Source organism: Oryctolagus cuniculus, chromosome 12 (assembly GCF_964237555.1).
Source record: "Oryctolagus cuniculus chromosome 12, mOryCun1.1, whole genome shotgun sequence".
Taxonomy (NCBI): Eukaryota; Metazoa; Chordata; class Mammalia; order Lagomorpha; family Leporidae; genus Oryctolagus; species Oryctolagus cuniculus.
Genome location: NC_091443.1, coordinates 80246313 through 80271192, shown reverse-complemented (window position 1 = coordinate 80271192; position 24880 = coordinate 80246313). Strand labels below are relative to the sequence as shown.

Genomic DNA, 24880 nt, shown 5'->3' with positions numbered 1-24880 from the left:
ACAGAGGTCAAGAAAAAGGACATCAGGCTGTTGCACAGCAATGAACTGAGACACAAAAAGCACATGTGTCCCCTCAAAGCAATGAAAATTTAATCAGTTCTGATTTTCTCCCTCGAATTAAATCAAATCTCAGAAAAAAGCTAAGATTAGAAAGTCAACAAGAGGCTTTGAAAACTGCCTCAAAGTTATAGTAGCCCCAAAACAGCCTGTTTCCCAGACTTCCTATTGTTACAACAAACAAACCCATCTTTCACTTCTTGTCCTTTGCAATTATCATGACATAATCGAAAATCAGTGAATCACCATGGGGCTTAGGAGAGAGGGTTCCTGTTAGCTCTGAGCTGTCAGTGTCATCACAGAACAAAACAATATCAAGCTCTTTCTTATCATTTTCAACCTATACTTTGCAGACACAAATAATGTCATCCTCTGTAATTCTTCTCTTTCCCTAAAGATGGCATGATATTTCAAAGCATTTTCCCCAGCAAAACGTTGCTTTTCTCTGCTTCTACGGCCAACATGAAGCCCGCAGCGAACGACTTCAACATGACTTAGAATCTATTTGTAGGAGCCAACAATTCAATTAAGAGAAAAATTAACTTGGAAGGGTTTGGGCATTTCAGCCAATTCTCCTTTGCATTAACTTTGCTGACGAACGAAACCAAATTGTGTAACAAAAGCCAAAAGGCACAGAGGTGAAGGAGTCCAGAAAGCTGGGTCCTGGCTGCAATTCTGCCTCTCTGAGCAAAGCCACACAACGCCCCAGGCTTCTGCAAGAACACAGCTCACTCCTCGGCCTGGGGCTGCAGAACTTGCAGAGTTCACAGGGGCATTTGCGTCTTAGCTCCTGCGTTAGCATTTCACCATGGTTCCTGACCGCGTTTACATGTATGGGTTTTAAAAGGTCAACAGCAGAACTGTGGTGCTTACTCTTTGTGAACCAGCTCTATTTCCACGACCTAACTAAACTGAGTTTCATTGCGTAATTAAAAGAAAGGAAAACATTCACCGGGGTGTAAGAATCCATCTGTTCCCTAGCCAGGTTCCTTGCCCTGTCCCGACATCCTCTGCGGTCTGATGGGCTCGGGGCCTCACCTTGGTTGCTTCCTCCACGCTCTCCCGCAGGGCCTGCAGCTCGGCATCGTACTGCTCCTTCAGTTTGTCCATCTCCTGGTCGTGGCTGGAAACCTCTTCTTTGAGGGCTCCCTTCAGGGCAGTGAGCTCCCGCTCCCGCTTTCTCAAGAGGTCTTCTTGTTCCTCTTTGGTGATCAGCAGGTCCTGGAGGTCTTGTTTTGCCTGTAGGAGCTCCTACGGAGCAGGAACGCAGAGGAGAGATGGAAAATGGCACACGTCTGTCAGGCAGCCCTGCGTCTCTCCTCCAGCTCAGCCAGGGCAAGGGCCATCTCCCCTGTCCTGCCCAGTCCCTCTCCTTCCTCAGACCACACACCTGCTCAGAGCACCACTTCCTCTCCCCACCCCCGTACTTCTCACATCCCTGGATTCTTCTGTCCTGGCTTTTTTCAGATTTTATGGAGGGCCAGAAAGCAAAATTGATTTCATGTTTGTTAGTATTTTGCCATCTTATTCCATCTTGGTGCAATAGTTTTCTGTCCTTGACAACACCCTTTAAGTGCCACTGCTTTGCGGAGGACATGTCGACTGGCTGGCCTGGCCTGCCTCTTGCCCTCCTGCAATCCTGCACTAACCCACAGTCCTCCCTCCATCCACACTCCTAACACTCAGGGGATGACTGACTGTTTTCCTGCTATCTTATTTGCCCATCTGAGCAGAGCTCGGTATTCATATTTTCTCTTCCTTAAATGCCAAGAGTCCGTGAGGAAAGTCACAGAACTGGGACAACAAGTTCCCCTACGAACCACATAATCCAAACCCGAGTGTGGCCTGCCAAAGGCCCAACCTTTTTCTTTCTTCATCGCCTTTGACCTTCTGCGTGCTCCACCAGCTTGGGCACACCCTCCCCGGTGCACGCCCTTCCTCCCCATCTCAACTCTTCTCTTCGCTCCAAGGCATCTCCCCACCCAAAGCCACTTCAAGGAAGCAACTGCCCCTTACCAGCCTGCCCCAGACTTTACTACTTCAGTTATCTTCTCTCGACATCCCACGAGCACCTTCCCTTCAAGCTGTAGGGCTCTGGGTTTTCAAAGCCTCCTTCCTGATCACCCATTCACTTGGCAATGTCTTGCTCTATAGCTTTGTCCCTACCCTGCTAAGAGAGCGTGACTCACTGTACCCAGAGGCCTTTGCGAATTCATTCCTTGATTTCCTTGACCCCTCTCTGATCCTCCCTGCCTATCCCCTTAAGATTCTCCCTCCAAGTTCAAAGGCAGCACAATCCCCCATTTTCCTCCCTTGGGCCACTTTTTCTGTGGTAATCCTTTACTGGCTTGGCTCTCCCTCTTCTCAGAACCTAAGGGTCATCTCCAAGAATGCAGCTTTGCCTTCTTTATTCTCCTTTGGCAAGCTCACATAATATTTTCCAGCTATTAATTCTACATAAATGACTCCCAAGCCTTTACTTCCAACCCTTCTCTGCAATACCACATCCAGGGACCTGCCCAGGACATCCACGCAGGCCGTCTGGGCACTGCAGATTCGGCAGGGTTTCAAGTGAATCCATAAGGCTCCTTTCTTTCCTCTTACTTTGTTCATTGTTCTTGTGAGCAGCACCACTCGCCACCTAGCAACAGCCTGGATTTTTCTCTGGTCCTCAGCCCCCGCTCCTTTGCCAGGTTCCCTCATCACCTGGGGTGCAGATGTTGCCCACAGCCATGCAGCTGCCCCCCTACATCTCATCTCTCACCTGCAGCCCCCAAAGTAAGATCCATGCAGCATGGAGTCCCAACATGTCTGAAGACCCAGATACAATATAATCTCTTCCATGAAGTCTTCCATGAATTCCTGTCATGAGTACTCCTAGGACTTTTCTCATGGTACTTAACACTTTTCACCCTGCAATCATGTCATGTATTTTGATGGCTTTTTTAATCACTCTACTATAGTAGACTATCAGCTTTATGAAAAAAGTATAAAGATCTGGTTTGCTATATTTTTGATGCATGCATTAATGATATTGAAAGCACGCATCTTTTCTGGATATAAATACATTAACGTATGCATGACAGACAGCCATTCACTTGTGGCTTCAGAATAAGAACACAATACTGTTGTCTCAGAGCACCTGGGGAATGAGAGCAAGGGCTGCCCCCAGGGCCCAGAGGCAACAGTAGATGTTAAGCTACTTTCCTCTCAAGAACTGTGACCCACGAGGCTGGCGCTGTCGCTCGCTATGTTAATCCTCCGCCTGTGGCACCAGCATCCCACATGGGTGCCAGGTTCTAGTCCCAGTCACTCCTCTTCCAGTCCAGCTCTCTGTTGTGGCCCGGGAGTGCAGTGGAGGATGGCCCAGGTGCTTGGGCCCCTGCACCCGCATGGGAGACCAGGAGGAAGCACCTGGCTCCTGGCTTCGTATCGGTGCAGTGCCAGCCGTAGCGGCCATTTGTGGGGTGAACCAACGGAAGAAGGAAGACCTTTCTCTGTCTCTGTCTATAACTCTACCTGTCAAATTTAAAAAAAAACTGTGACTCCTGATGGCGCCAGCGCTGTGGCATAGTGGGTAAAACCACCGCCTGCAGTGCTGGCATCCCATATGGGTGCTGGTTTGAATCCTGACTGCTCCACTTCCAATCCAGACCTCTGCTATGGCCTGGGAAGGCAGTAGAAGATGCCCCAAGTCCTTGGGCCCCTACACCCATGTGGGAGACCAGGAAGAAGCTCCTGGCTTCAGATTGGCTCAGTTCTACCCATTGCAGCCATCTGGGGAGTGAACAAGCAGATGGAAGTCCTCTCTTCCTCTCTGCCTCTGCTTTTCAGTAACTCTGTCTTTCAAATAAATAGGAAGGGAGGGAGGGAGGGAGGGAGGGAGGGAGCCCTGCTGTCAGCTTATATATAATATACATGGAAACCTCCTTCCTTTTTCTCTAGGACATGCATATCCATCGGACCAGGGTAACCTCTGTAGTCCCATAGTGAGGCAGCGCTGCACAGGCTAGACCAAAGCCATCAAGTATCTAAACTAGCTTGCACGGATGAGCTCAGAAGAACCAAGGGACCTATCTAGGGAAGGAGGTCAGCTCTGGTTCTTCCAAGCGCTGACACACAGATCCTATAAAACAATACCCAGTCCCGGCATTCACCAAACGGGTGCTCAGCTGTCACTGCCCCACGCCTCCCCCCATCACTGTTGCTGCTGGCCGCCCTGGAGGGCTTCCTGCAGCCTCCTGCCTGTGCCTTCAGCGCAGCCTTGCTATCCTGACCCCTGCTTCCTGCTTTTACTCACACATTTCTCAATTGTTTTAAGGATAAGGCGATTCCTCTTCCCACACTTATCTTTTCCAAGATTCATCTGTGTTCTGTGTTGCCTTTGTGTGCTGCCGGCCAATGCATGGCCAGGACGGAGGGTTTCACTGTCCATTCTATCCCAGTCATGCTGTTATCTGCAGCTCGGGCTGTTGCTTAAGTGGACCGGGCTGCACATGTCCAATCAGATTACACCCTGCCATAACACAGAGGAGACTTGAAGCTTTCCAGTTTAGAGACCAACAGGCGCAGGAGGTTCCCGAAACTTGACTCCATCACCTTAGGCTTTAATCATATCAACTCGAAGAAGGGCAAGGAAAATATACAAACTTCAGAATACAAGCAAGCACACACTAGACACGAACAGGCCTCTGTGTGACTGCAACCAAAGAAAACAAGGGGAAGCTTTGCCCATTCAGAATCGATGTCCTCACAATCTTTATGCCTTCAGAATATTTCCATTCATAGCAAGTGGGCATAAGATTAAAAAAAAAAAAAAAAGTCCAACTAGATAGACGGGCAGGAAAAGGTTGACCGTGTTTGATACTTACTGCATAGTAAGAAGTGTGGTAGGCATTTCTAAAATTCCAAAGAGATGACTACCCAAGGAGCTGAACATTATTCTTCTTCATAAATAAAAAAAAAAAAATTGCAATTCTGAGACACTAACTTGCCTATGACAGCATCCAGACTGGATCCCAATGCCCTTCCAGCAACTATCAACTGACCACGAAACCAAGAGGCAGCAGGCCAAAGAGCAAAGGATTATCTGTCAGGTGCAAACAGCACAGCGTCCAGTGCTTGGCTACAAGTGCCTTTAAGGAGGTCCAACTCTTACCTAAAGCAAAGAACCCTGACCAGAAGCTGAGAAGAAAAGAAAGGAAAACAGAAAGAAAAAGAAGTACCTTTGGGAACAGTGGCTATCCTAACAGCAGGCACCATGAGAGTGGGCCCTTGACTGTCCACAGCAGCAACTTAGCTGCACAGAGAAAACTTCATCTCTGTCTCTCTGTCTGTCTCTGTCTCTGTCTGTCTCTCTCTCTCTCACACACACACACACACACACACAGTGTTCACAGGGCCTCTCCTCCATTTCAATAAACAGAAAACAGGCAGAAGAGGGTGTCAACCCTCTTCTGAAGCATTTGCGTCTTGGCAAACTCAAGGCAGAAACCACGCCTGGAATCAGGCCCATCCTGTACCACCACAGACTCTTGGAGATGGTGTTTAGCCCAGCAGTTACAGCACATCCACACTGGAGTACTTAAGTTCAGCACCCAGATCCTGACTCCAGCTCCCCACTCACGCTGACCCTGGCAGGCAGTGCTGACAGCTCATGCATTTGAGTCCCTGCCACCCACATGGCTGACCTGGATGAGTTCCTGGCACCTGGCTTCAACCCTGGCCCAGCCTCAGCTGTTTTGGGCATTTGGGGAGTCAACTGGTAACTGGGATTGCTCAATCCTGTGCTCTCCCTCTCTCTCACACTCTGTCTCTAAAGTAACTAAAAAGTCTAAAAGTGCATTTAGATTTTCAGAAAACCTCACTATTACACACTTGGAGAGATGTTGCATATAGACCCCCTGCTCCCCAGAATAGAAGGCAAAGCATTCACAAAGAAGCAAGTAAAAATATGCCCTCTAAGCACTTTTGCAACTTGATTTTAAAATAACATTTTTTGAGAATCAGCCGTTTAACAGTCAATTATTTGGTTTATCCTAACAAAACAATGTACTCTGTACTATTTCTTCTTTCCTTTTTTTCTTTTTTGGTCAACTATTTTATTCTCTCTCAATGTTATTTAAAATTCCACTTGGGGCTGTCACGGATAGAAAAGAACCTGGGTCCCTAAACTCATGGAGACATTTAAATCTCAGAGTCTGATGTTAAGGGTAGGCGGATTAAGGGTACAGACTTGATCTCCATCTGAGAGGCAGGTCTGGCGGGAGGTCTTTAGGTCCCTGAGGACTTGCCCAGGAAGACAGTTCTTGTAGGAGGGCTGGATACACAACCTCAACATGTGATCCTTCTACACACTTCCACCATGGCCAGCCTGTACCACATATAGACTAACAGGGTCGCCTGATCCTCAACTGTGACCTTCCAAAGTGGCAGCCAGAATAAACCTTTTCCTCTCCAAGAAAGAAGCTCCTCTCAGGTAGCTTAGTTTAAGGGCCTCCCTATGGAGCCATCCCACTGTAAAATAGTAAAGAAGATTTCATGAAAAATCTGGTCCATGATGAAGACACAATATAGGTCCTTCAGTCTTTTCCAAACTTTGCACAGCTGAAATGTTTGACGTGCACTGTGTTTCAGAGTCTAAGTCAAACGTCAAGGAAAACTTGGCCATGTTTATCATCTGTTATCAAATTCCCACAGGCCACTCCTTAGTAAGACAGGAAGAATAAATTCAAAGTGACAAGGAGACGGGGTCTCTTTTATTTGTGATGTAGAGACCTTAGATCATGTTTTAAGTGTTGCTGACAAGTCAGAGGAAACTGATAAAAGCAGTGGGGGTGATTTTCCAGAGGGGGAAAAACCCTCTGGCCCAGAAAAACTAACTGTGCCCTCCTAACTCTGCCTGTAGAAAGGCAGCTGATGACACAGGACCCACGTGGGAAAAGGGCAGAAACCGGGAAAGCCAGCACACCAGGAATGTCTTGAGAAAAGATGTGCTCTGTTTCCCATTACTGAGCATCCCATTAGCAGCCTCTGCTCCAGTTCATGTCACCACGTCGCTCTTCTATTTCAGCACAAATAAATCTATCAGCTATTTGATTATGTTAGATTCTATTAACATGCATGATAGTGTGTTTAAAGAGGCGAAGCAGGACAGGTGTTGTGGCAGAGCAGGTTCAACTGCCACTTGCATGCCAGCAGCCCACACTGGAGTTGCCTACTCAAGCTCTGGTTGCTCTGCTTCCCAACCAATTCCCTGCTAACACACCCAGGAAGGCAAATGATGGACCACATGCTCAGGTCCCTGCCACCCATAGGGAGACCTGGATGCGGTTCTTGGCTCCTGATTCAATCAGGCCCAGCACTTGGCTGGTGCAGGCATCTGGGGAATGAACCAGTGGGTGGGAGATCTCAGTCTCTCTGCCTTTAAATTAAAAATAATCTTACAAAAAAAAATAAAGAAGGCAAAGAAATATATACTTCATGTTAGAATTAGTCCCTTTAAAGGTAACTTTTTAAGTCATATAAATCCTGAAGATTATTTACTCATTTGCTCCACTGTTTGGCACTATGCTAAGCACAAAATGGAAGAAACAGCAAGTAGGCTTTGTTGAATTAGGTTGGCTGATAGAATAAAGAGATTAATACAGAAACAGAGGAAGGTCAAATGGGCTAAAATAGAGACTCTAAAAGGTTAGAGGACTCAAAGGGAAAAGGCAGTGATAATTATAGGTTCCAGTTACTGGGAAAGATCAGCAACTTCAACCACTTCCCTCCAGCGAAGATAATCTCTCTCCCTTTTAGAGGCGAAGAAGAGTCCACACAAGAAGTCACAGAATATGGCAAAGTCTTACCCTCCACTTAAATTTGTGAAGCTACACTCTTACTGGAACCATAAACTCCTCAGTGACATCATTTCTGGGAACTTATCCTTAGGAAAGGTTTTTCAAGTAGTAAAGGATACATTTGAAAACATTCACCCCAACATTTGTTTATAATTGCAAAGAAAGCAAACCACAGAAATAGAGAATAAATAAATGTGTTTCGGTTTATCTCTTTTAAAAATGAAATAGAAGTGTCATAAACTTTAATAAGAAAAATGTTTCTGAGATATTAACTTTTAAAAACAGGTTTTCAAAACTCTAGGGACACTGAGACCGCCCTTCCTATTCTATATAGATGGGTAAATGAAGTCTATCAATGGATTCGGAAGGAAACAGAAAATGTAGAACTAAAAATAGCTGTTTAAGATACTGGGAAAATCTGTGCCATTCCTCATTTAAAAAAAAAAAAAAAAAACAGAGTTAAGATGCTGCTCAGTGCACCACCTCCCGTGCCAACACCTGGGTTTGAGTCCCTGTCCTGCTTCCTATTCCGCTCCCTGCTGATGCACACCCGGGGAGGCAGCAGCTATAGCTCAGGTACCTGTGTCCCTGCCATTCCTGGCCTCAGCCTGGCTCCGCCCTGCCTGTAGGGGATATTTGGGAGGTGAACTAGTGGATGGAGATATCGGTCTCTGTCCCTTTTGCTGTATCTCTACCTTCCAAATGAATAAAGACAAATTTTTAAATCGTATTTTATACTGTTTTAACAGTACTTCAGTGATAAATACACATATTTGCAAAGTCCATTACTAATATGCCTTGTCTTTAACTCTGAGCCCTGAAAGAAGGTAGGGCCACAGGAAGTAGCCTAACACCATGAACATGGCGGCTTTTAAGGAAACATTTGATAAAAAGAGAAACTCCAGGTGGTAAGGACCAGCTCCAAGACCTCAGGAGCAGAGGTCCGTGTAACAGCAGAGGGGCAGGCATTTGACGCAGCCATTAAGACGCCCACATCCCATATCCAAGTGCCTGACTCTGCTTCTGATTCGCCTTCCTGCCAGTGTGCACCCTGGGAGGCAGCAGAACAGCTCAAGTACACGGTCTACATGGGTCCCTGCCACTCATAGCGGGGACCTACACTGAGTTCTTGGCTCCTGGCTTTTGCCTGGCCCATCTGTAGCTATTACAGGTCTTTGGGGAGTGAATGAGTGGGTAGTAGATCTTGATTTCTCCTTCTCTGTCTTTCAAATAAAATGAAAATAAAAATATATAGCAACAAACAGATGGACATGTGGGGTAAACGAAGTTATCCTCCTCTGCTTGTGGGGAAAGTGAATTCACGAGCACTCCTGTGCTGTGAGGCTGCTGGCGCTCAGCCCTCAGCTCCTGCCAAGTCAGGGGAAGAGAAGTCTAAGATCTTCGGAGAAGGAACTCAAATCTCTCCCAGGGAACTATTTCAAAATGAAGCAGGGCAGGGAGTGAGCAAACAGCTGATAACCAAGACTTAACAGGGAGCCCCAGGAACTGAAGGGCCAAGAAAGGGACAAAAGAAACACATAAGCACCAAGGGGAACGAGGCAGAAAACTGCATACTAACTGGGGGCCTTCATTTCTTGACTTGCAGGGGTGCAGGGAGTCTGAGAGGACTTTGTTCTGAATTATCTATCGTTTATTTGACTGTTGCTACAAATCAAAGCTTATAAAGAAACATATTTCAAAACTTTGCCAAAAAATACAAGTGATGATAATGTTACAGCAGCAAACATCCAAATAGGTGTAGTGATACATTTTTTTTGACCCTCAATTAATGAAAAAAAAAAAAAAAAAGGCAGATGTTCAGAACCAGCATGCCTGCTTTCCAAGCATTTAGTGTGTGTACCTAACTCCTCTACAGAGTGGTAATCTAATCCAGGAAAGAGACAGTAATGGTGCTTGGCAAACCCTGTAATAAATGCCCAGCCGGGCATTACCCAGTGCCTAATAGATTATCAAGAGGGAATGATCTGGGAGCCCTTATAGGCAAAAGTCAGACGGACAGCTGGGTACATAGCAAACACATTTACTCATTCCTTTGTTAGCATATCGTGAACCCTTCCAACCATCCCCTAAATCTTCACTGACTGATATCCAGCTCAGCGCCGCAGCACCTGCTACCCACGGGGGTCTCCGGAAAGCTCAGGGCCACGTGCATCTTGACAGGAACTAGGCAGGGATTTCAAAAAGTCTTTGCACCAAAATAAATGCATCTTTAATTCCGTTTTTTCCACAAACACTTTGAAGGCCCCTTATACACAGTGTACAGTGCTGAGCCACCCCTGCTGTCATGGAGATTGTAGTCTTGTGGCCAGAAGCAAAGCAAAAGGTAACCTGTGTTAAGTGCTCTATGGGCATTCATACACTCTTAATGTCTTTCAGATGTTTTTCCATAAACAACACACTTACCACGTATTTTTGCCCAAAACTTCAGCCTGAATCTATTAAGGTTTAGATCTAATTTCCAACTTGCTAGAAACACAGAGGGGAGTGGAACAAGTCAATGGACTCCATAAGGAAACAATCAAATCCAGAAGGTGGGGCACGGCTCCGGTCTCCAGAGAAGGTCAAAGAAAGGGAGAAAGTGCAAAGGGGCTGGGATGGCTGCAGGAGGCAGGAAGAGCTGCACCACGGTAAACTCCATCGGAGAGACGAAGCAATGAAAGCCAGGGGATTCCTGATTAGATTCTGGCGTAGAAAAAATCACTATAAAATGGACTTGGGGGATAGGACAGATGGAAAAATTTAACTAAGAACTAAGCATTAGAATTATTACATATTGGGGCCAGCACTATGGCATAGTAGGTTAAGCCTCTGCCTGCAGCACCAGTATCCCATATGGGCGTGGGTTCAAGTTCCAGCTACTCCACTCTGATCAGCTCCCTGCTAATGGCTTGGGAAAGCAGCAGAAGACGGCTCAAGTGTTTGGGCCCCTACCACCCATGTGGAGACCTGGAAGAAGCTCCTGGCTTCTGGCTTGAGATCACCCTAGCTCCAGCTGTTGTAGCCATCTGGGGAGTGAACCAATGGATGAAAGGCCTCTTTATCTCTCCCTCTCTCTGTAACTCTGCCACTCAAATAAATCCTCAAAAAAACAAAAGCATTATTACATATTAAAGCGATGATTCTTTTTTTAGGTTTGACAAGGATATTAGGACTACATAAGAAAATTCCCTAATTTTTCAAAGGTACATACTGAGAATCTGAGGAATGAGGCATGGTATTATCTGTGATTTCTCTTGAAAGGATTCAGCAAATAAGCAAAAAATACTAAGATAACAGAATGAAGGGAGGGAGGGAAGAAATACAGACAACCGTTGAACCTGCCTTAGTTGGCTATGGGTATTAATGCAGAATTCTTTCCACTTTTCTGCATGGCTGAAAATTTTCCTAAGACAATGTTTAAAAACTATTACATACGGTTCTCCTGCAGATTCTAACCTTAGGTCCGGAAGGAACAAACGTACAGGAAATAAAATGGTGTGTCACACCCCAGTCCCTCCACCCAGCCCAGCCCTCCAAGCAGGCGAGGCTGTCCGCTGTCCCCTGACCCCACACAGGGTCAATCAGAGCACTTACCTCAATCAGAGCACTCTTCTCACTGTCCTCGGACTGCTTTGCACTGTCCAGTTCATCGTGCATCTCTGAGAGCTGGTCCTGGAGATCCCGGATTTCAGTCTGGTGCTGCTCTCGTTCCATCTTCACCTGGAACAGCCTGGCGGCGGAGGAAAGAAGAAAGCGCATCAAAGACGCTCCTGGGCTCTGCGGATCTTCTTCCCATCTCATTCAGACCTTCAGATGCTCCCACAAAGTCATCTAAACAAAGCCACAAGGAGCCTCTCATTCTATCGCACAGAACAAGGATACGCCAACCTGGAAACGCACTTTTAAGAACCCATGGCTGTGTCTGAATTCACCCAACAAGTAAGCAGTCCAGTCACTGAAGTGGAGAGGGCTACCCAGAGACATGTAGGGTAACAGAGTTTGGACACGGAAGAGGAAGTGACAAAACCCAACTTTGTTGTTTTTTTTTTCCCCCACTAAAGCCATCCCACCTTACTCTACACTTGGAGAGTAACAAATTATGATCTAGACCAATCTAGCCCATACCTGTGTTTGTAAATAAAGTTTTACCGGAACACAATCATGTTCATTCGTTTATACACGCCTTGGCCATTTTCACAACACAATGGAAGAGCTGAATGGTTGCAGCAAGACTATATGGTCTGCAAACCCTAAAATAATCACCATCTGACAAGACAGTGTTTGCCAACTTCCCTGCTAACCCAAACTCAGACTCACTGCACTTTTTTATTTTGCAAAGTCTTTACTACGCTGCCCTAAGTTTTCTGATTTTTTTTTCTAGCTTCTGAATTTACATTCCATGGTTGTTTTAAAAGCAGAAAACACTACCATCAAAATTGTAAAGGCAACCAAATGCCTTTATTGGATAATGTCCTAGTTTTCTTGAATTTCCTTCTAGATTTCATTCCTACCTTTCACTTAAGGTGTCATGTACACAGAGCTTCACAGCACCATGCATCGTCAGATCTTGATTTTAGTTTTTTATTTTTTGGAGGGGCAGAGAGAACAAGTTCCCATCTACTGGTCACTCCCCAAATGCCTACAATGGCAGAAGCTGCGGCCAGAACAAAGAGCCAAGAACTCAATCCAGGTCTCCCATATGGGTGGCAGGAACCCAATTACTTGAGTTCTCACCACTGCCTTCCAGGGTCTGTGTTAGGGGGAAGCTGGAGTAGGGGCTGGAGCTGGGAACTGAACCCAGGCATCCTGGTGTGGGAATGCTAGGCTAACCACCTGCTCCCCAGAAACAAGATCCTCTAACCACAGATTTCAATACAGCATAACGGCAGAGCTGCCTGAGACTTGACTTTCCTTCTCTAGATTTAAAACAGATAAGAGCCACCTGTCAGAGACCAGCACCATCTAAGACAAAATTCACAAGTGGGAAGACGGTGGAGGCCATGTGACACAGGCTTTTCAAAGGCTGGGCCCAGACTCCTCCTAACATCAGGCTCCCCAGATAGCTCCACTCTGTTCCCTGCTTCTGACTTACCTGCTCCGAGATCCACCTCATGGGCAACAACTCGACACGACATAATTCAAGGTGCACCAAGAACGTTCGTACTCAGGAACCTCCCTGCTGTGCGGCCTATCCCATCACCAGCCTCACAATTCTACAAGGATCGGAAGGGGAAAGGAAGGGTCGGCAGCCTCTGTGAATACGGGAGGCTCTGGCTCCCTACAACGCGAGAACCAGAAGGGCGGCAGGTGCTTCCGCCGGAACTTACTCCTCCAGGTTTTTGCGGAGCTCTCCTTCACTTTCTTCCAGTCGCTGCTTCAAGACGGAATTCTCCTCCACCTTACTGTCGTGCTGGCTTCGCAGCGCTTCCAAGTTTGCTCTCATTCTCTCTCTCTCGTCTTTGATGTTCTCTTGATTCTAGGATGAAGCAGTGCGATTTTTCATGCACCACCACTGTGTATTACCGTCGTCCCACAGAAGCCTCCTTCTAAACGCTAACGGATTCTATGTCTCCGCTTTTACTTTATTAAGCATAATCAAACTACCTAATTAAAGCACAGAGTTCATAATCAGCATGTTAAATATTTATATTTCACACTTAAAAATAAATACTTATATCTAATGAATGCAATGCTTCTGAAAGACAGACCAACATGGCTAAACCTCAATCTGCCACTCCTATTACTTAGCTCAGAGGTTTCACATACTAAACATTCATTAATTTCCTACTGGCCTGCTTGAATCCAACAGCATAGATTTTACTTCAGATACCAGTAGGCAAACACTCACTGATGACAGAAATGTTTCTTTGGAGAAAACAAGAATTGACTTTCCTTCCACCTGGGCATCCTAATGTGCTTAAAATATTCCTTATCAACCAATGCAGAAAAGAACAGAACATAAATGAAAAACCAGATACCTTGATTTCTAGTTGAAGCTGTCTCTGAAGTTCAGCCACTTCTAGGGTCAACTTATTTTTCTGTTCCAATAGATCTTTGACTTCAGATGAGGAATCAGAAGCCTATAATTAATTGCAAAGATATCCCAATTTAAATGTTCATGATGCTTACTTTTAATTCTCTTCTCCCAAAATATATAGACAGATAAATTAAACATCTTAAGATCCAATTGAAATGTCAGTCCCTACAAAGGCATTTGCCCAGTTTTGCAAAATCAATCACACTGGCCCATTTGGGACTCCAGCAAAATTAGAATTTATTCTACAGTGTTTTCTGAAAAATCACAGGAATTACTTCATCAGCTATTTCAACATCAGTCCAGTATGACTAAAGCTTGCACGGCTGGTACATTTGTTGAAGTCCTTAAACAATTCTGGAGAGCATTATGTAACATACTAAATTTAAGTTAAACTGAAAAAGCTTCTTCAAAATAAATCCTAGATTGCAGGCCGTAGATATCAACAATTAACCAAAAAAAAAAAAAAATCAGGAACAGAACCTCTTTGGAAAATAATTGGGGAAAAACATTCCTTTTTCTATTTTAATGGCAGAACAGGTTAACATCAGGATTTCTTTAAGTGGATGGGTTTCTTATGAGAACTAAAACAGTAGCTTATGAATGTCTGAAGAGTGGGACCATGTTTTATGCATCTCTATACGTTCAGAACCCAACACTTCTTCTATATTAATAAAATATCACTAACTACTTGAATTCTGGTTCTGTCATGACAGAGTAGCCCTTATCAGATTTATCCTCCCAGAGGAAAATGATGAAATTCAGGTAGAGTTTATAAAGAATTGTTTGCAGGCTGCAAACAACAATCAACACAGGCAGTAAACCTGAAAAGAGGAAATACATGGGGTAACCTGAATTCCCCAATTCTTCCTGGCTGCATTTCCAAACCACAGCACAGCAAAATTTTAAAAGCCCAAATGATGGGGCCAGTGCTGTGGCACAGCAAGTAGAGACGCCGCTTACAGTGCAAGTATCCCATGTGTGCGCCAGTTTGAGACCCGGCTGCTTCACTTTTGATCCAGCTCTGCTATGGCCTGGGAAATCAGCAGAAGATGGCCCAAGTCCTTGCACACCTGCACCCATGTGGGAGACCAGGAAGAAGCTCCTGCCTTTGGCTTTGGATAGGCTCAGCTCCGGCTATTGCAGCCATCTGGGGAGTAAACCAGTCGAAGACTTCACTTCCTCTCCCCACCACCCCGCACCTCTCTGTAAATCCATCTTTCAAATAAATAACCTTTAAAAAAAATTTTAAAAGCCCAAACGATGTCATTAGGGAACTGCAAATTAAAGCAACAAGATACCACGGCACACCTATTAGATTGGCCAACATTCAAAATCGTCAACGCCAAATGTTGGCAAGAATGTGGAACAACAGGAACTCACTGCTTGTGGGAATGCAAACTGGGACAGCCACTTTGGAAGTCTGGCAGTTTCATACAAAACTGAACATGCTCTTACTGTACCATCTAACACCTGCGCTCCTTGGTGCATACCCAAGTGAAATGAAAACTGAAGTCCACGTGGATGTTCATGGGAATTTCATTTACAACTGACAAAACTTGGAATTAACTATGATGTCCTTAGTAGGGCAATGGATAAATTGTGGTACATCAGAAAATGGAACATTACTCAACATTAAAAGGAGCCAGCAAACCATTAAAAGACATGGGGAAACTTGGGCGCCTATTACTAAGTGAAAGACGTCAATCTGCAAAGGCTACCCTCTCTGATTCCAACCACATAGCATTCTGGAAAGGACAAAATCATGGAAATGGTACAAAAGATGACCGGTTGCCAGAGGTTAAGGAAAAGAAGACAGCTCATAGAGGATTTTTAGGGCAGTGAAACGGCTCTGTAGGATGCCATGATGGTGAGTATGTGTCATCACTCGGTTCCCAGAATCCACAGAATGCACAACATCAAGCCTGAACTCGAATGTCAGCTATGGACTGGGGCGACAGTGACGTGCCGGGGAAGGTCCACTGACTGTCATGATGTCCCGCGGTCACGCAGGATGTGAACAGTGCGGGGGAGCATGTGTGGGAACAGGACAGAAGAGGAACTCCTGTACTTCCCACTCCATTTTGCTCTAAAAAGGTAAATTTCATTTATTTAGGGGGGAAAGGGGTCCAAACCAGTCAGTGACAAATCAATGATGAAGGGAGGCGAGTACAATTTAGAGATATTAAGCAAACATGGATTTCAGGGTCAGGATACTGATGACCAGAAGCTCTATAGAAAAAGTTCCAAAACCTTGAAGAAAAAAAAAAGCACTCTTGGATTCTTAGATCATTCCTAACGTGTTTATGAGTAGGGTAAAACTCTAAGAGGCAGCAGAGAAATGCTGCTAAGAGACAAAGAATCCAACAGAAACTTCACAGGTTGCACAATGCTCAGGAGACATTAGGGTTCCAACTCAGCCAAAAGAGAGAACCCTCCACAGACCACCCTGGCATTCCTTTGAGACCAAGAAGAGAATACAGGCCATGCCACAGAGTAATGGCAAGTAGTGATGGTAGGTTGATTCACCCTAACAAGGCCTGAACAACCAAGCATCCAGTCATGGTAAACTGCAAGTAATTTAACTGACTGTCAGAACAAAACTCAACATTGTTCAGTGGCTGATATTCCAACCCAGAAGGTGCATAACTTGTTATCCACTATAAGAATGTTGCAGAAGGCAAAGAAGTAAGCAAAACGGACCGATAATCAATGCATAAAAAACAGAAGCAGAGATGATGCAAATGTTGGAATTGGCAGATAAGGATTTCAAAACAACTATAATTAATACTATTTTAAGGATTTATTTAGTATTTATTTGAAAGGCAAAGTTAGAAGGAGAGATAGACCAAGAAACCTTCCATCTGTTAGTTCACTCTCCCAATGGCCACAATAGCCAGGGTTGGACCAGGAGCCTCCTCAAGGTCTCCCATGTGGGTGCAGGGACCCAAGCACTTGGGCCATCCTCTGCCTCTTCCCAGGCACACTAGCAGGGAGCTGGATCAGAAGTGGAGCAACCATATGGGATGCCAGCAATTGCAGGCAGTGGCTTAACCTGCTATGTCAGAATGTCAGCCCCAGTATTTTTTAAAGAGAAAAGTACAGACAACATGGATAAAAAGATGGAGGATTTCAACGGATTATTAGATTCAATAAACATAATCAAGTGAATATTCTAGAACAGCAACACACAATATCTGAAATCTAGGAACTCATTGCAGGAGCAAGGAAGAAGTTATTCCTTTCAGGGACATATCAATAAGTAAGCCCTAAAAGAAGACTGACATAGCTTAAAAAAAAATTAATCAACTTGAAAGGTTATTAGAAAATATCAAGAATATCTGATGCATCAAACAAGAAGAACACACAAAGAATAGACCACAAAAGATATAAGGGACATGACCAAAACTTTTTTTTTTTTTTTTTTTTTTTTTTTTTTTTTTTTTAAGATTTATTTGAGAGGTAGAGTTACAGACAGAGATATGGAGAGACAGAAAGGCTTTCCACCCACTGGTTCACTCCCCAGATGGCTGCAATGGAGCTGAGCCAATCTGAAGCCAGGAGCCAGGAGCTTCCTTCGGGTCCCCCATGTGGGTGCAGGAGCTCAAGCTTTGGGCCATCTTTTACTGCTTTCCCAGGCCATACAGAGAGCTGGATCAGAAGAGGAGCAGCCAGGACTTGAACAGGTGCCCATCTGGGACACTGACATCACAGGCAGAGGCTTAACCCACTACGTCACAGCACCAGCCCCACAACCAAAACTTCTAAAATAGAAGTTATCAGAATCTGATAGAGCTGAGAGAGGAAGCAAAAGAAGCCACTCTCAAAGAAATAACCAACCACCATTTTATCAGTTCTGATGAACATTTGCAACGTATTGATTCAAGAGCTGACAGATAAACACAAGGAAAACCACACGTAGGCACATCATACTCAAACTTCTATAACTTGAAGATACAGACAAGATATCAAAAGGAACCAGCGGCCGGCGCCGCAGCTCACTAGGCTAATCCTCCACCTGCGGCGCCAGCACACCGGGTTCTAGTCCCGGTCGGGGCGCCGGATTCTGTCCCAGTTGCCCCTCTTCCAGGCCAGCTCTCTGCTGTGGACCAGGAGTGCAGTGGAGGATGGCCCAAGTGCTTGGGCCCTGCACCCCATGGGAGACCAGGAGAAGCACCTGGCTCCTGCCATCGGATCAGCGCGGTGCGCCGGCCGCAGCGGCCATTGGAGGGTGAACCAACGGCAAAGGGAAGACCTTTCTCTCTGTCTCTCTCACTGTCCACTCTGCCTGTCAAAAAAAAAAAAAAAAAAAAAAGGAACCAGCCATCACCTTTCCGGAGAACACCACTAAGAATGATGGCTAGGTTCCCATGGGTACCAAAAGACAAGTAGCTAATGTCTTTAAAGTTATGAAACAAAACACTGCTTGCCAAACCAGAGTTCCTCAAAACAGAAAGTGGATGAAAATCATTTTCTCAAACAACTCATTTGCCAGCACAAAAGTACTTCAGGATATAACAGAAAAGTTGTTTGGGGCCAACACTGGGGCGCAGCAGGTTAAAGCCCTGGTCTGCAGTGCCAGCATCAAATACGGCTTCCAGTTCGACTCCCCGCTGCTCCACTTCTGATCCAGCTCTCTGCTATGGCCTGGGAAAGCAGCAGAAAATGGCCCAAGTGCTTGGGACTCTGCACCCACGTGGGAGACCTGGCTCCTGACTTCAGATTGGCACAGCTTCGGCCGTTACAGCCGTCTGGGGAATGAACCAGAGGATGGAAGATCTTCCCCCTCCCCGCCCCCACCTGTCTAACTCTGCCTTTCAAATAAATAAGAAAATCTTAAAAAAAAAAAAAGTTGTACTGGCTGGAAGAAAACACAGAGGTACAAAAAAAAGGAATAAAAACTGGGTGAGGAATAAATCTAAATGAAAGATATAAGATGTATGTAGGAATATTTGCTGAGAGAAGTTGCAGCTTTAAATAAATGTCAAAAACTTTCACGTTCATGAGCATGAATTCCCATAATGCTGAGATGTCAGTTCTCCCAAATCTATCTACACATTCAGTGTAACCCCAATCAGAATTCCTGAGGGCTTCCTTTTTCCTTTTGGTGAAAATCGATAAGTTGATTCTAAAATCCATATGGAAAAGCAAAAGAACTAGAAGATCCAAGACCTTGAAGAACAAGGTTGAAGGACATACATTATCAGATCTCAGGGCTTACTATAAAGGTACAGGCATTCAAACCGAACATTATTACAGCAAAGACAAGTAGACCAATGGAACAGAACAGAAAGTCTACGAGAGAAGATCTCTAACAACTGGAATTGGCAATAGATTGCTGGTACATTATTTCAGTCACTTTGCGGTATCATTTGGCAGCATTTAAGAACTATGTTTTGGGATCAGTGCTGTGGCACAGTAGGTTAAGCCTCAGCCCGAGGTAGTGGCATCCCATATAGGCACCGGTTCGAGTCCCGGCTGGTCCACTTATGATCCAACTCCCTGGTAATGGCCTGGGAAAATAGCAGAAGATGGCCCAAGTGCTTGGGTCCCTAAATCCATGTGGGAGAGAGACCCAGAAGCAGCTCCTGGCTGCTGGCTTCAGATTGGCCCAGCTCTAGCCATTTGGGGAGTGATCAGCAGATGGAAAAACCTCTCTGTCTTTCCCTCTCTCTGTCTCTAACTCTGCCTCTCATAAATATATTTTAAAAGGGCAAATGCTTAAAAAAAAAAAGCTATTTTTGTTGACAGGCAGAGTGGACAGTGAGAGAGAGAGAGAGAGAGAAAGGTCTTCCTTTTCCATTGGTTCACCCCACAATGGCCGCTGCAGCCGGCATGCTGCGGCCAACACACTGCGCTGATCGAAGCCAGGAGCCAGGTGCTTCTCCTCATCTCGCATGCGGGTGCAGGGCCCAAGGACTTGGGCCATCCTCCACTGCCTTCCTGGGCCATAGCAGAGAGCTGGACTGGAAGAGGGGCAAACGGGACAGAACCGGTGCCCCGACCGGGACTAGAACCCAATGTGCCGGCACCACAGGTGGAGGATTAGCCTATTGAGCCACAGCGCCAGCCAAAAAGCTATGTTTTATAAACATGCTTATATGCCAAATTTCATGACTTCACAATTTTACTCCTGGATATATACTCAACAGAAATGAATGGAAAGCATTAGCATTAGTAGCTGGCTTTATTCCTACAGCCAAAAAGTGAAAATTTACATCAATTTAGATATGGTATAGCCATACAATGATGAAAAACAACATGTCAACAAAAAATAGCTACTGATACATGCAACAGTAATGAAATTTGTTGACTTACTGTTGAGGAAATGAAGCTGAACATTCAGAAGTACATATTTTAATATTTGATATATACAAAGTCCAAGAAAGGTAAAACTAACCTAGGTGAGTGAGTCAGCACCTGAATACTTCCAGAGGGAAGAAAGCTACTTGACTGGGACAGAGCCCAGGAGACGTTTTGGGCGATGGGAGTGTTCTGTATTTTGTCTGGGTGGTGTTTACGGATGCAATCCTGTGTTAAAAAATTCCATGAACTAAAGGCTGGCGTTGTGGCATGCTGGGGAAAGTCATCACCTGTGATACCAGAATCCCTATATGGGAATCCGTTTGTGTCTGAAACAGCTCTGCTTCCAATCCAGCTCCCTGCTGATGGCCTGGGAAAGCAGTGGAAGACGGATCAAGTGTTTGGGCCCTGCCACCCACATGGGAGATTCAGATGAAGCTCCTGGCTCCTGGATTCAGCCTGGCCTAATCCTGGCCACTGTAGCCATCTGAGCAGTGAACCAGCAGATAGAAGATTCTCTCTCTCTCTCTCTCCCCCTCCCTCTTCCTCTTCCTCTCCCTCCCCATCTCCCTCTCTCCCCCTTCCCTTTCCCATCTCCCCCTCTCCCTCCCCTTCTCCCCCTCTGCCTCTCCCTTCCCCATCTCCCCCTCTGCCTCTCCCTTCCCCATCTCCCCCTCTCCCCCTCTCTTCCCCATCTCCCCCTCTGCCTCTCCTTTCCCCATCTCCCCCTCTCCCTCCCCCTTCTCCCCCCTCCCTCTCTCCCCCTCTCCCTCTCCCTTCCCCATCTCCCCCTCTCCCCCTCTCCCTTCCCCCTCTCCCCCTCTCCCCCTCCCCCCTCCCACTCTGCCCTTCTCCCCCTCTCACTCTCCCTTCCCCATCTCCCCCTCTCCCTCCCCATCTCCCCCTACCCCTCTCCCTCCCCATCTCCCCCTCTCTCCCACTCCCTGTCCCTCCCTCTCCATCTCTCCCCCTCTCTCCATTCCCCTCGCCCTCGCCCCCTCCCCCTCTCCCTCACCCCTCCCCCTCTCCCTCTCTCCCTTCCCCTCTCCCCCTCTCTCCCTTTCCCCTCCCCCTCCCCCTCTCAGCCTCTCTGTAACTGACTTTTAAATAAATATTTTTTAAAGATCATGAACTATACAGTTAAAAATTGTGTAATATACTATATGAAAGTTACACCCAATAAAATTGTTTTTTAAAAAGACATTTGTTGCAGACTCATCAGCCTCAGGACGTTACACCCAAGGCCCACGCCTCTGGGTTCCCAGGGCCCTTGGCACATGTTTCTCATAGAACTTCCATTAGAGAAGGAGTTACTGCTCCTTAACTGCCAATGAGATTTTTGTCCCTCACTCTATGCGTGTGGCTGTATGAGAGAAGTAAACAAATGTACACTGGCTACAGTGGCTTTCCTCTTAGATGTTACATCTCTGTAGTAAAGAGACCCAATTAAAGAGAGTCTACTGGAAAATATCCCCAAGTACAAATGTTTATGGACCTCTGGGCTTTTCCCTTCCATGAAAATAAAGAGTGCATGATGGGGCCGGCTGTGGTGTAGCAGGTGAAGCAGCCACCTGTACTACCAGCATCACATACGGGTGCTGCTTCGAGTTCCAGCTCCTCCACTTCAAGTAAATAAATAAATATTTTTTTTTAAATGTCATGTTATCCAGAGAGAAGCCCTCTGCCTCTGCCTCTTTGTGGCTCTATATTTCAAAAAATAAAGAAATCTTAAAAAAAAAAAAAAAAAAAAGAGAGAGAGAGAGAGAGAGAACATGAGGCTCTCAAAAGCCTGCAGGGAACGGATTAACAAAATACAAACAGGATGAGGCTGACACTGTGGAGAAGTGGGTAAAGTCCCCCCCTCCCCCCGCAGTGCCGGCATCCCATGTGGGTGCCAGTTGGAGTCCCAGCTAATCCACTTCCAATCCAGCTCTCTGCTGTGGCCAGGGAAAGCAGTAGAAGATGCCCTAAGCCCTTGGGCTCCTGCACCTGCGTGGGAGACCTGTTAGAATTCTGGCTGCTGGCTTCTGATCGGTGCAGCTCCAGCCATTGTGGCCAATTAGGGAGTAAGCCAGCAGATGGAAGATCTCTCTCTCTCTCTCTCTCTCTCTCTCTCTCTCCATCTTCTCTCTCTGTATAACTCTGACTTTCAAATAAACAAATATATTTTTTTAAAAAAAAAATACAGGCCGGCACCATGACTCACTAGGCTAATCCTCCGCCTTGCGGCACCGGCACACCGGGTTCTAGTCCCGGTTGGGGCACCGGATTCTGTCCCAGTTGCCCCTCTTCCAGGCCAGCTCTCTGCTGTGGTCAGGGAGTGCAGTGGAGGATGGCCCAAGTGCTTGGGCCCTGCACCCCATGGGAGACCAGGAGAAGCACCTGGCTCCTGCCATCAGATCAGCGCGGTGCACCGGCCGTGGCGGCCATTGGAGGGTGAACCAACAGGAAAGGAAGACCTTTCTCTCTGTCTCTCTCACTGTCCACTCTGCCTGTCAAAAAAAAAAAAAAATACAAACAGGTGAGGGGAAGTGATAATGAAAGCCAGAAAAGGCAGTGCCTCGGCCGGCGCCGCGGCTCACTAGGCTAATCCTCCGCCTAGCGGCGCCGGCACACCGGGTTCTAGTCCCGGTCGGGGCGCCGGATTCTGTCCCGGTTGCCCCTCTTCCAGGCCAGCCCTCTGCTGTGGCCAGGGAGTGCAGTGGAGGATGGCCCAGGTGCTTGGGCCCTGCACCCCATGGGAGACCAGGAAAAGCACCTGGCTCCTGGCTCCTGCCATCGGATCAGCGCGGTGCGCCGGCCGCAGCGCGCCGGCCGCGGCGGCCATTGGAGGGTGAACCAACGGCAATGGAAGACCTTTCTCTCTGTCTCTCTCTCTCACTGTCCACTCTGCCTGTCAAAAATAAAAAAAAATAAAAAAAATAAAAAAAAAAGGCAGTGCCTCCGACTGCAGGCACAAGTCGTGCCTGACAAACTTGGGATGAGGCGCTTGCCCACCTGCTCCTGAGAGTGGGGATGAGAACCCAGCGGTCCACAGAAACGGGCACTTCAGTGTTCCTGAGCAAAGTGAAAACACTCCGTTTCAGGAAGCTAAGTCCAACCCAGTGAAGGAAATGACCTTTCCCTAAAGAAAACTCTGCCTGCTCTGCTCTTCTCTGACATGGTCTCAGCATCCTCTCCTGTGTCTTCACTTAAACACAAAAAAGGTCAAACTCCAAATTCTTTGCCAACAAATAATCAGATTCAGAATGTAAGGAGGAGAAGAGAGAAGAAAAATGTGGGCGATGAAAGTCACGGCACTGTGATTGGAACCAGAAGTCTAAGAAACTTAGTATCTCATCACCTCCCACTTGATTCACCAGCAGCTTACCTGGTCTCCCTTCTTCTAAGCTTACCTCTCTATATAAAAGTTCATATTCTGAGGTCTTCAAAAAGTTCTTGGAAAATGTGTATTATGAGAAAAATATAATGCGTTTCAAAAATCTTCACCAAAATAAACTTATTTTCCCTGTTTCTATAAATTTTTGAAGTGCCCTCATACAATGATATTCATGTATGTTTAAAAAAACAGTAAGTAGGGCCCAGTGCTGTGGCATAGTGGGTAAGGCCACTGACTTCAGTGCCAGCATCCCACATGAGCGCTGGTTCGAGTCCCAGATGCTCCACTTCCAATCCAGCTCTCCGCTGTGGCTTGGGAAAGCAGTGGAAGATGGCCCAAGTCCTTGGGCCCCTACACCTGCATGGGAGACCCAGAAGAAGCTCCAGGCTCCTGGCTTCAGATCAGGGCAGCTTGGGCCCTTGGGGCCACTGGGGCCATTTGGGGAGTGAACCAGCAGATAGAAGACTTCTCTCTGTCTCTCCCTCCCTCTCTCTGCCTTTGCCTTACTCTAACTCTGCCCTTCAAATAAATAAAAAATATTTTTAAAAAAAGTCTTAGTAGGGCCGGCGCCGTGGCTCACTAGGCTAATCCTCCGCCTTGTGGCGCCGGCACACCGGGTTCTAGTCCCGGTCAGGGCACCGGATTCTATCCCAGTTGCCCCTCTTCCAGGCCAGCTCTCTGCTGTGGCCCGTGAGTGCAGTGTAGGATGGCCCAAGTGCTTGGGCCCTGCACCCCATAGGAGACCAGGAGAAGCACCTGGCTCCTGCCTTCAGATCAGCATGGTGTGCCGGCCGCAGCATGCTGGCCGCGGCGGCCATTGGAGGGTGAACCAACAGCAAAGGAAGACCTTTCTCTCTGTCTCTCTCTCTCACTATCCACTCTGCCTGTCAAAAAAAAAAAAAAAAAGAAAAAAAAGTCTTAGTAAAAAATATTGAACTACCTTAAAGAACCATGTAGACCTCCAGAGGGATGTCAATAAGCAAGATGGATGACTTGAATCCCTGTGGAACTGTGTGTGTGTGTGTGTGTGTGTGTGTGTCCCAACACCCTCCTTTCTCATTGTTACTACCAAAACACACACATGCCCTCCCACAGCACTGCTCTATTTGAGGCCAGAGCAGCAGACACGAGTGAGCTGAGTGCCAGAAGAATACTAAGCAGAAAAGCAAAGAGCATAGTCGATGCCTCAAAATCTTTCCTGTCCAATATTTATATAAAAGTGTGTGGGAAATGGAATTCAAGGATGTTTATTTTGCTGTAAAA

The 24880-nt window shown here is 46.4% G+C and overlaps 1 protein-coding gene across 18 annotated transcripts in view; it reads right to left on the bottom strand.

Annotated features, from left to right (window-relative positions):
• The window catches only part of CGNL1 (cingulin like 1), a 176406-nt gene that overhangs the window by 81588 nt on the left and 69938 nt on the right, over nt 1-24880 (bottom strand). For 16 of the 18 annotated variants that reach the window (XM_051821926.2, XM_051821932.2, XM_051821933.2 and 13 more), the window contains 4 exons: nt 13880-13981; nt 13229-13377; nt 11496-11631; nt 1096-1308 (listed from right to left, as the gene is read on the bottom strand). In XM_051821926.2, the coding sequence (XP_051677886.2) occupies nt 1096-1308; nt 11496-11631; nt 13229-13377; nt 13880-13981 (600 nt within the window). The remainder of the gene's footprint in view (nt 1-1095; nt 1309-11495; nt 11632-13228; nt 13378-13879; nt 13982-24880) is intronic. The other 2 variants (XM_051821934.2, XM_070054262.1) reach the window with 1 other exon arrangement.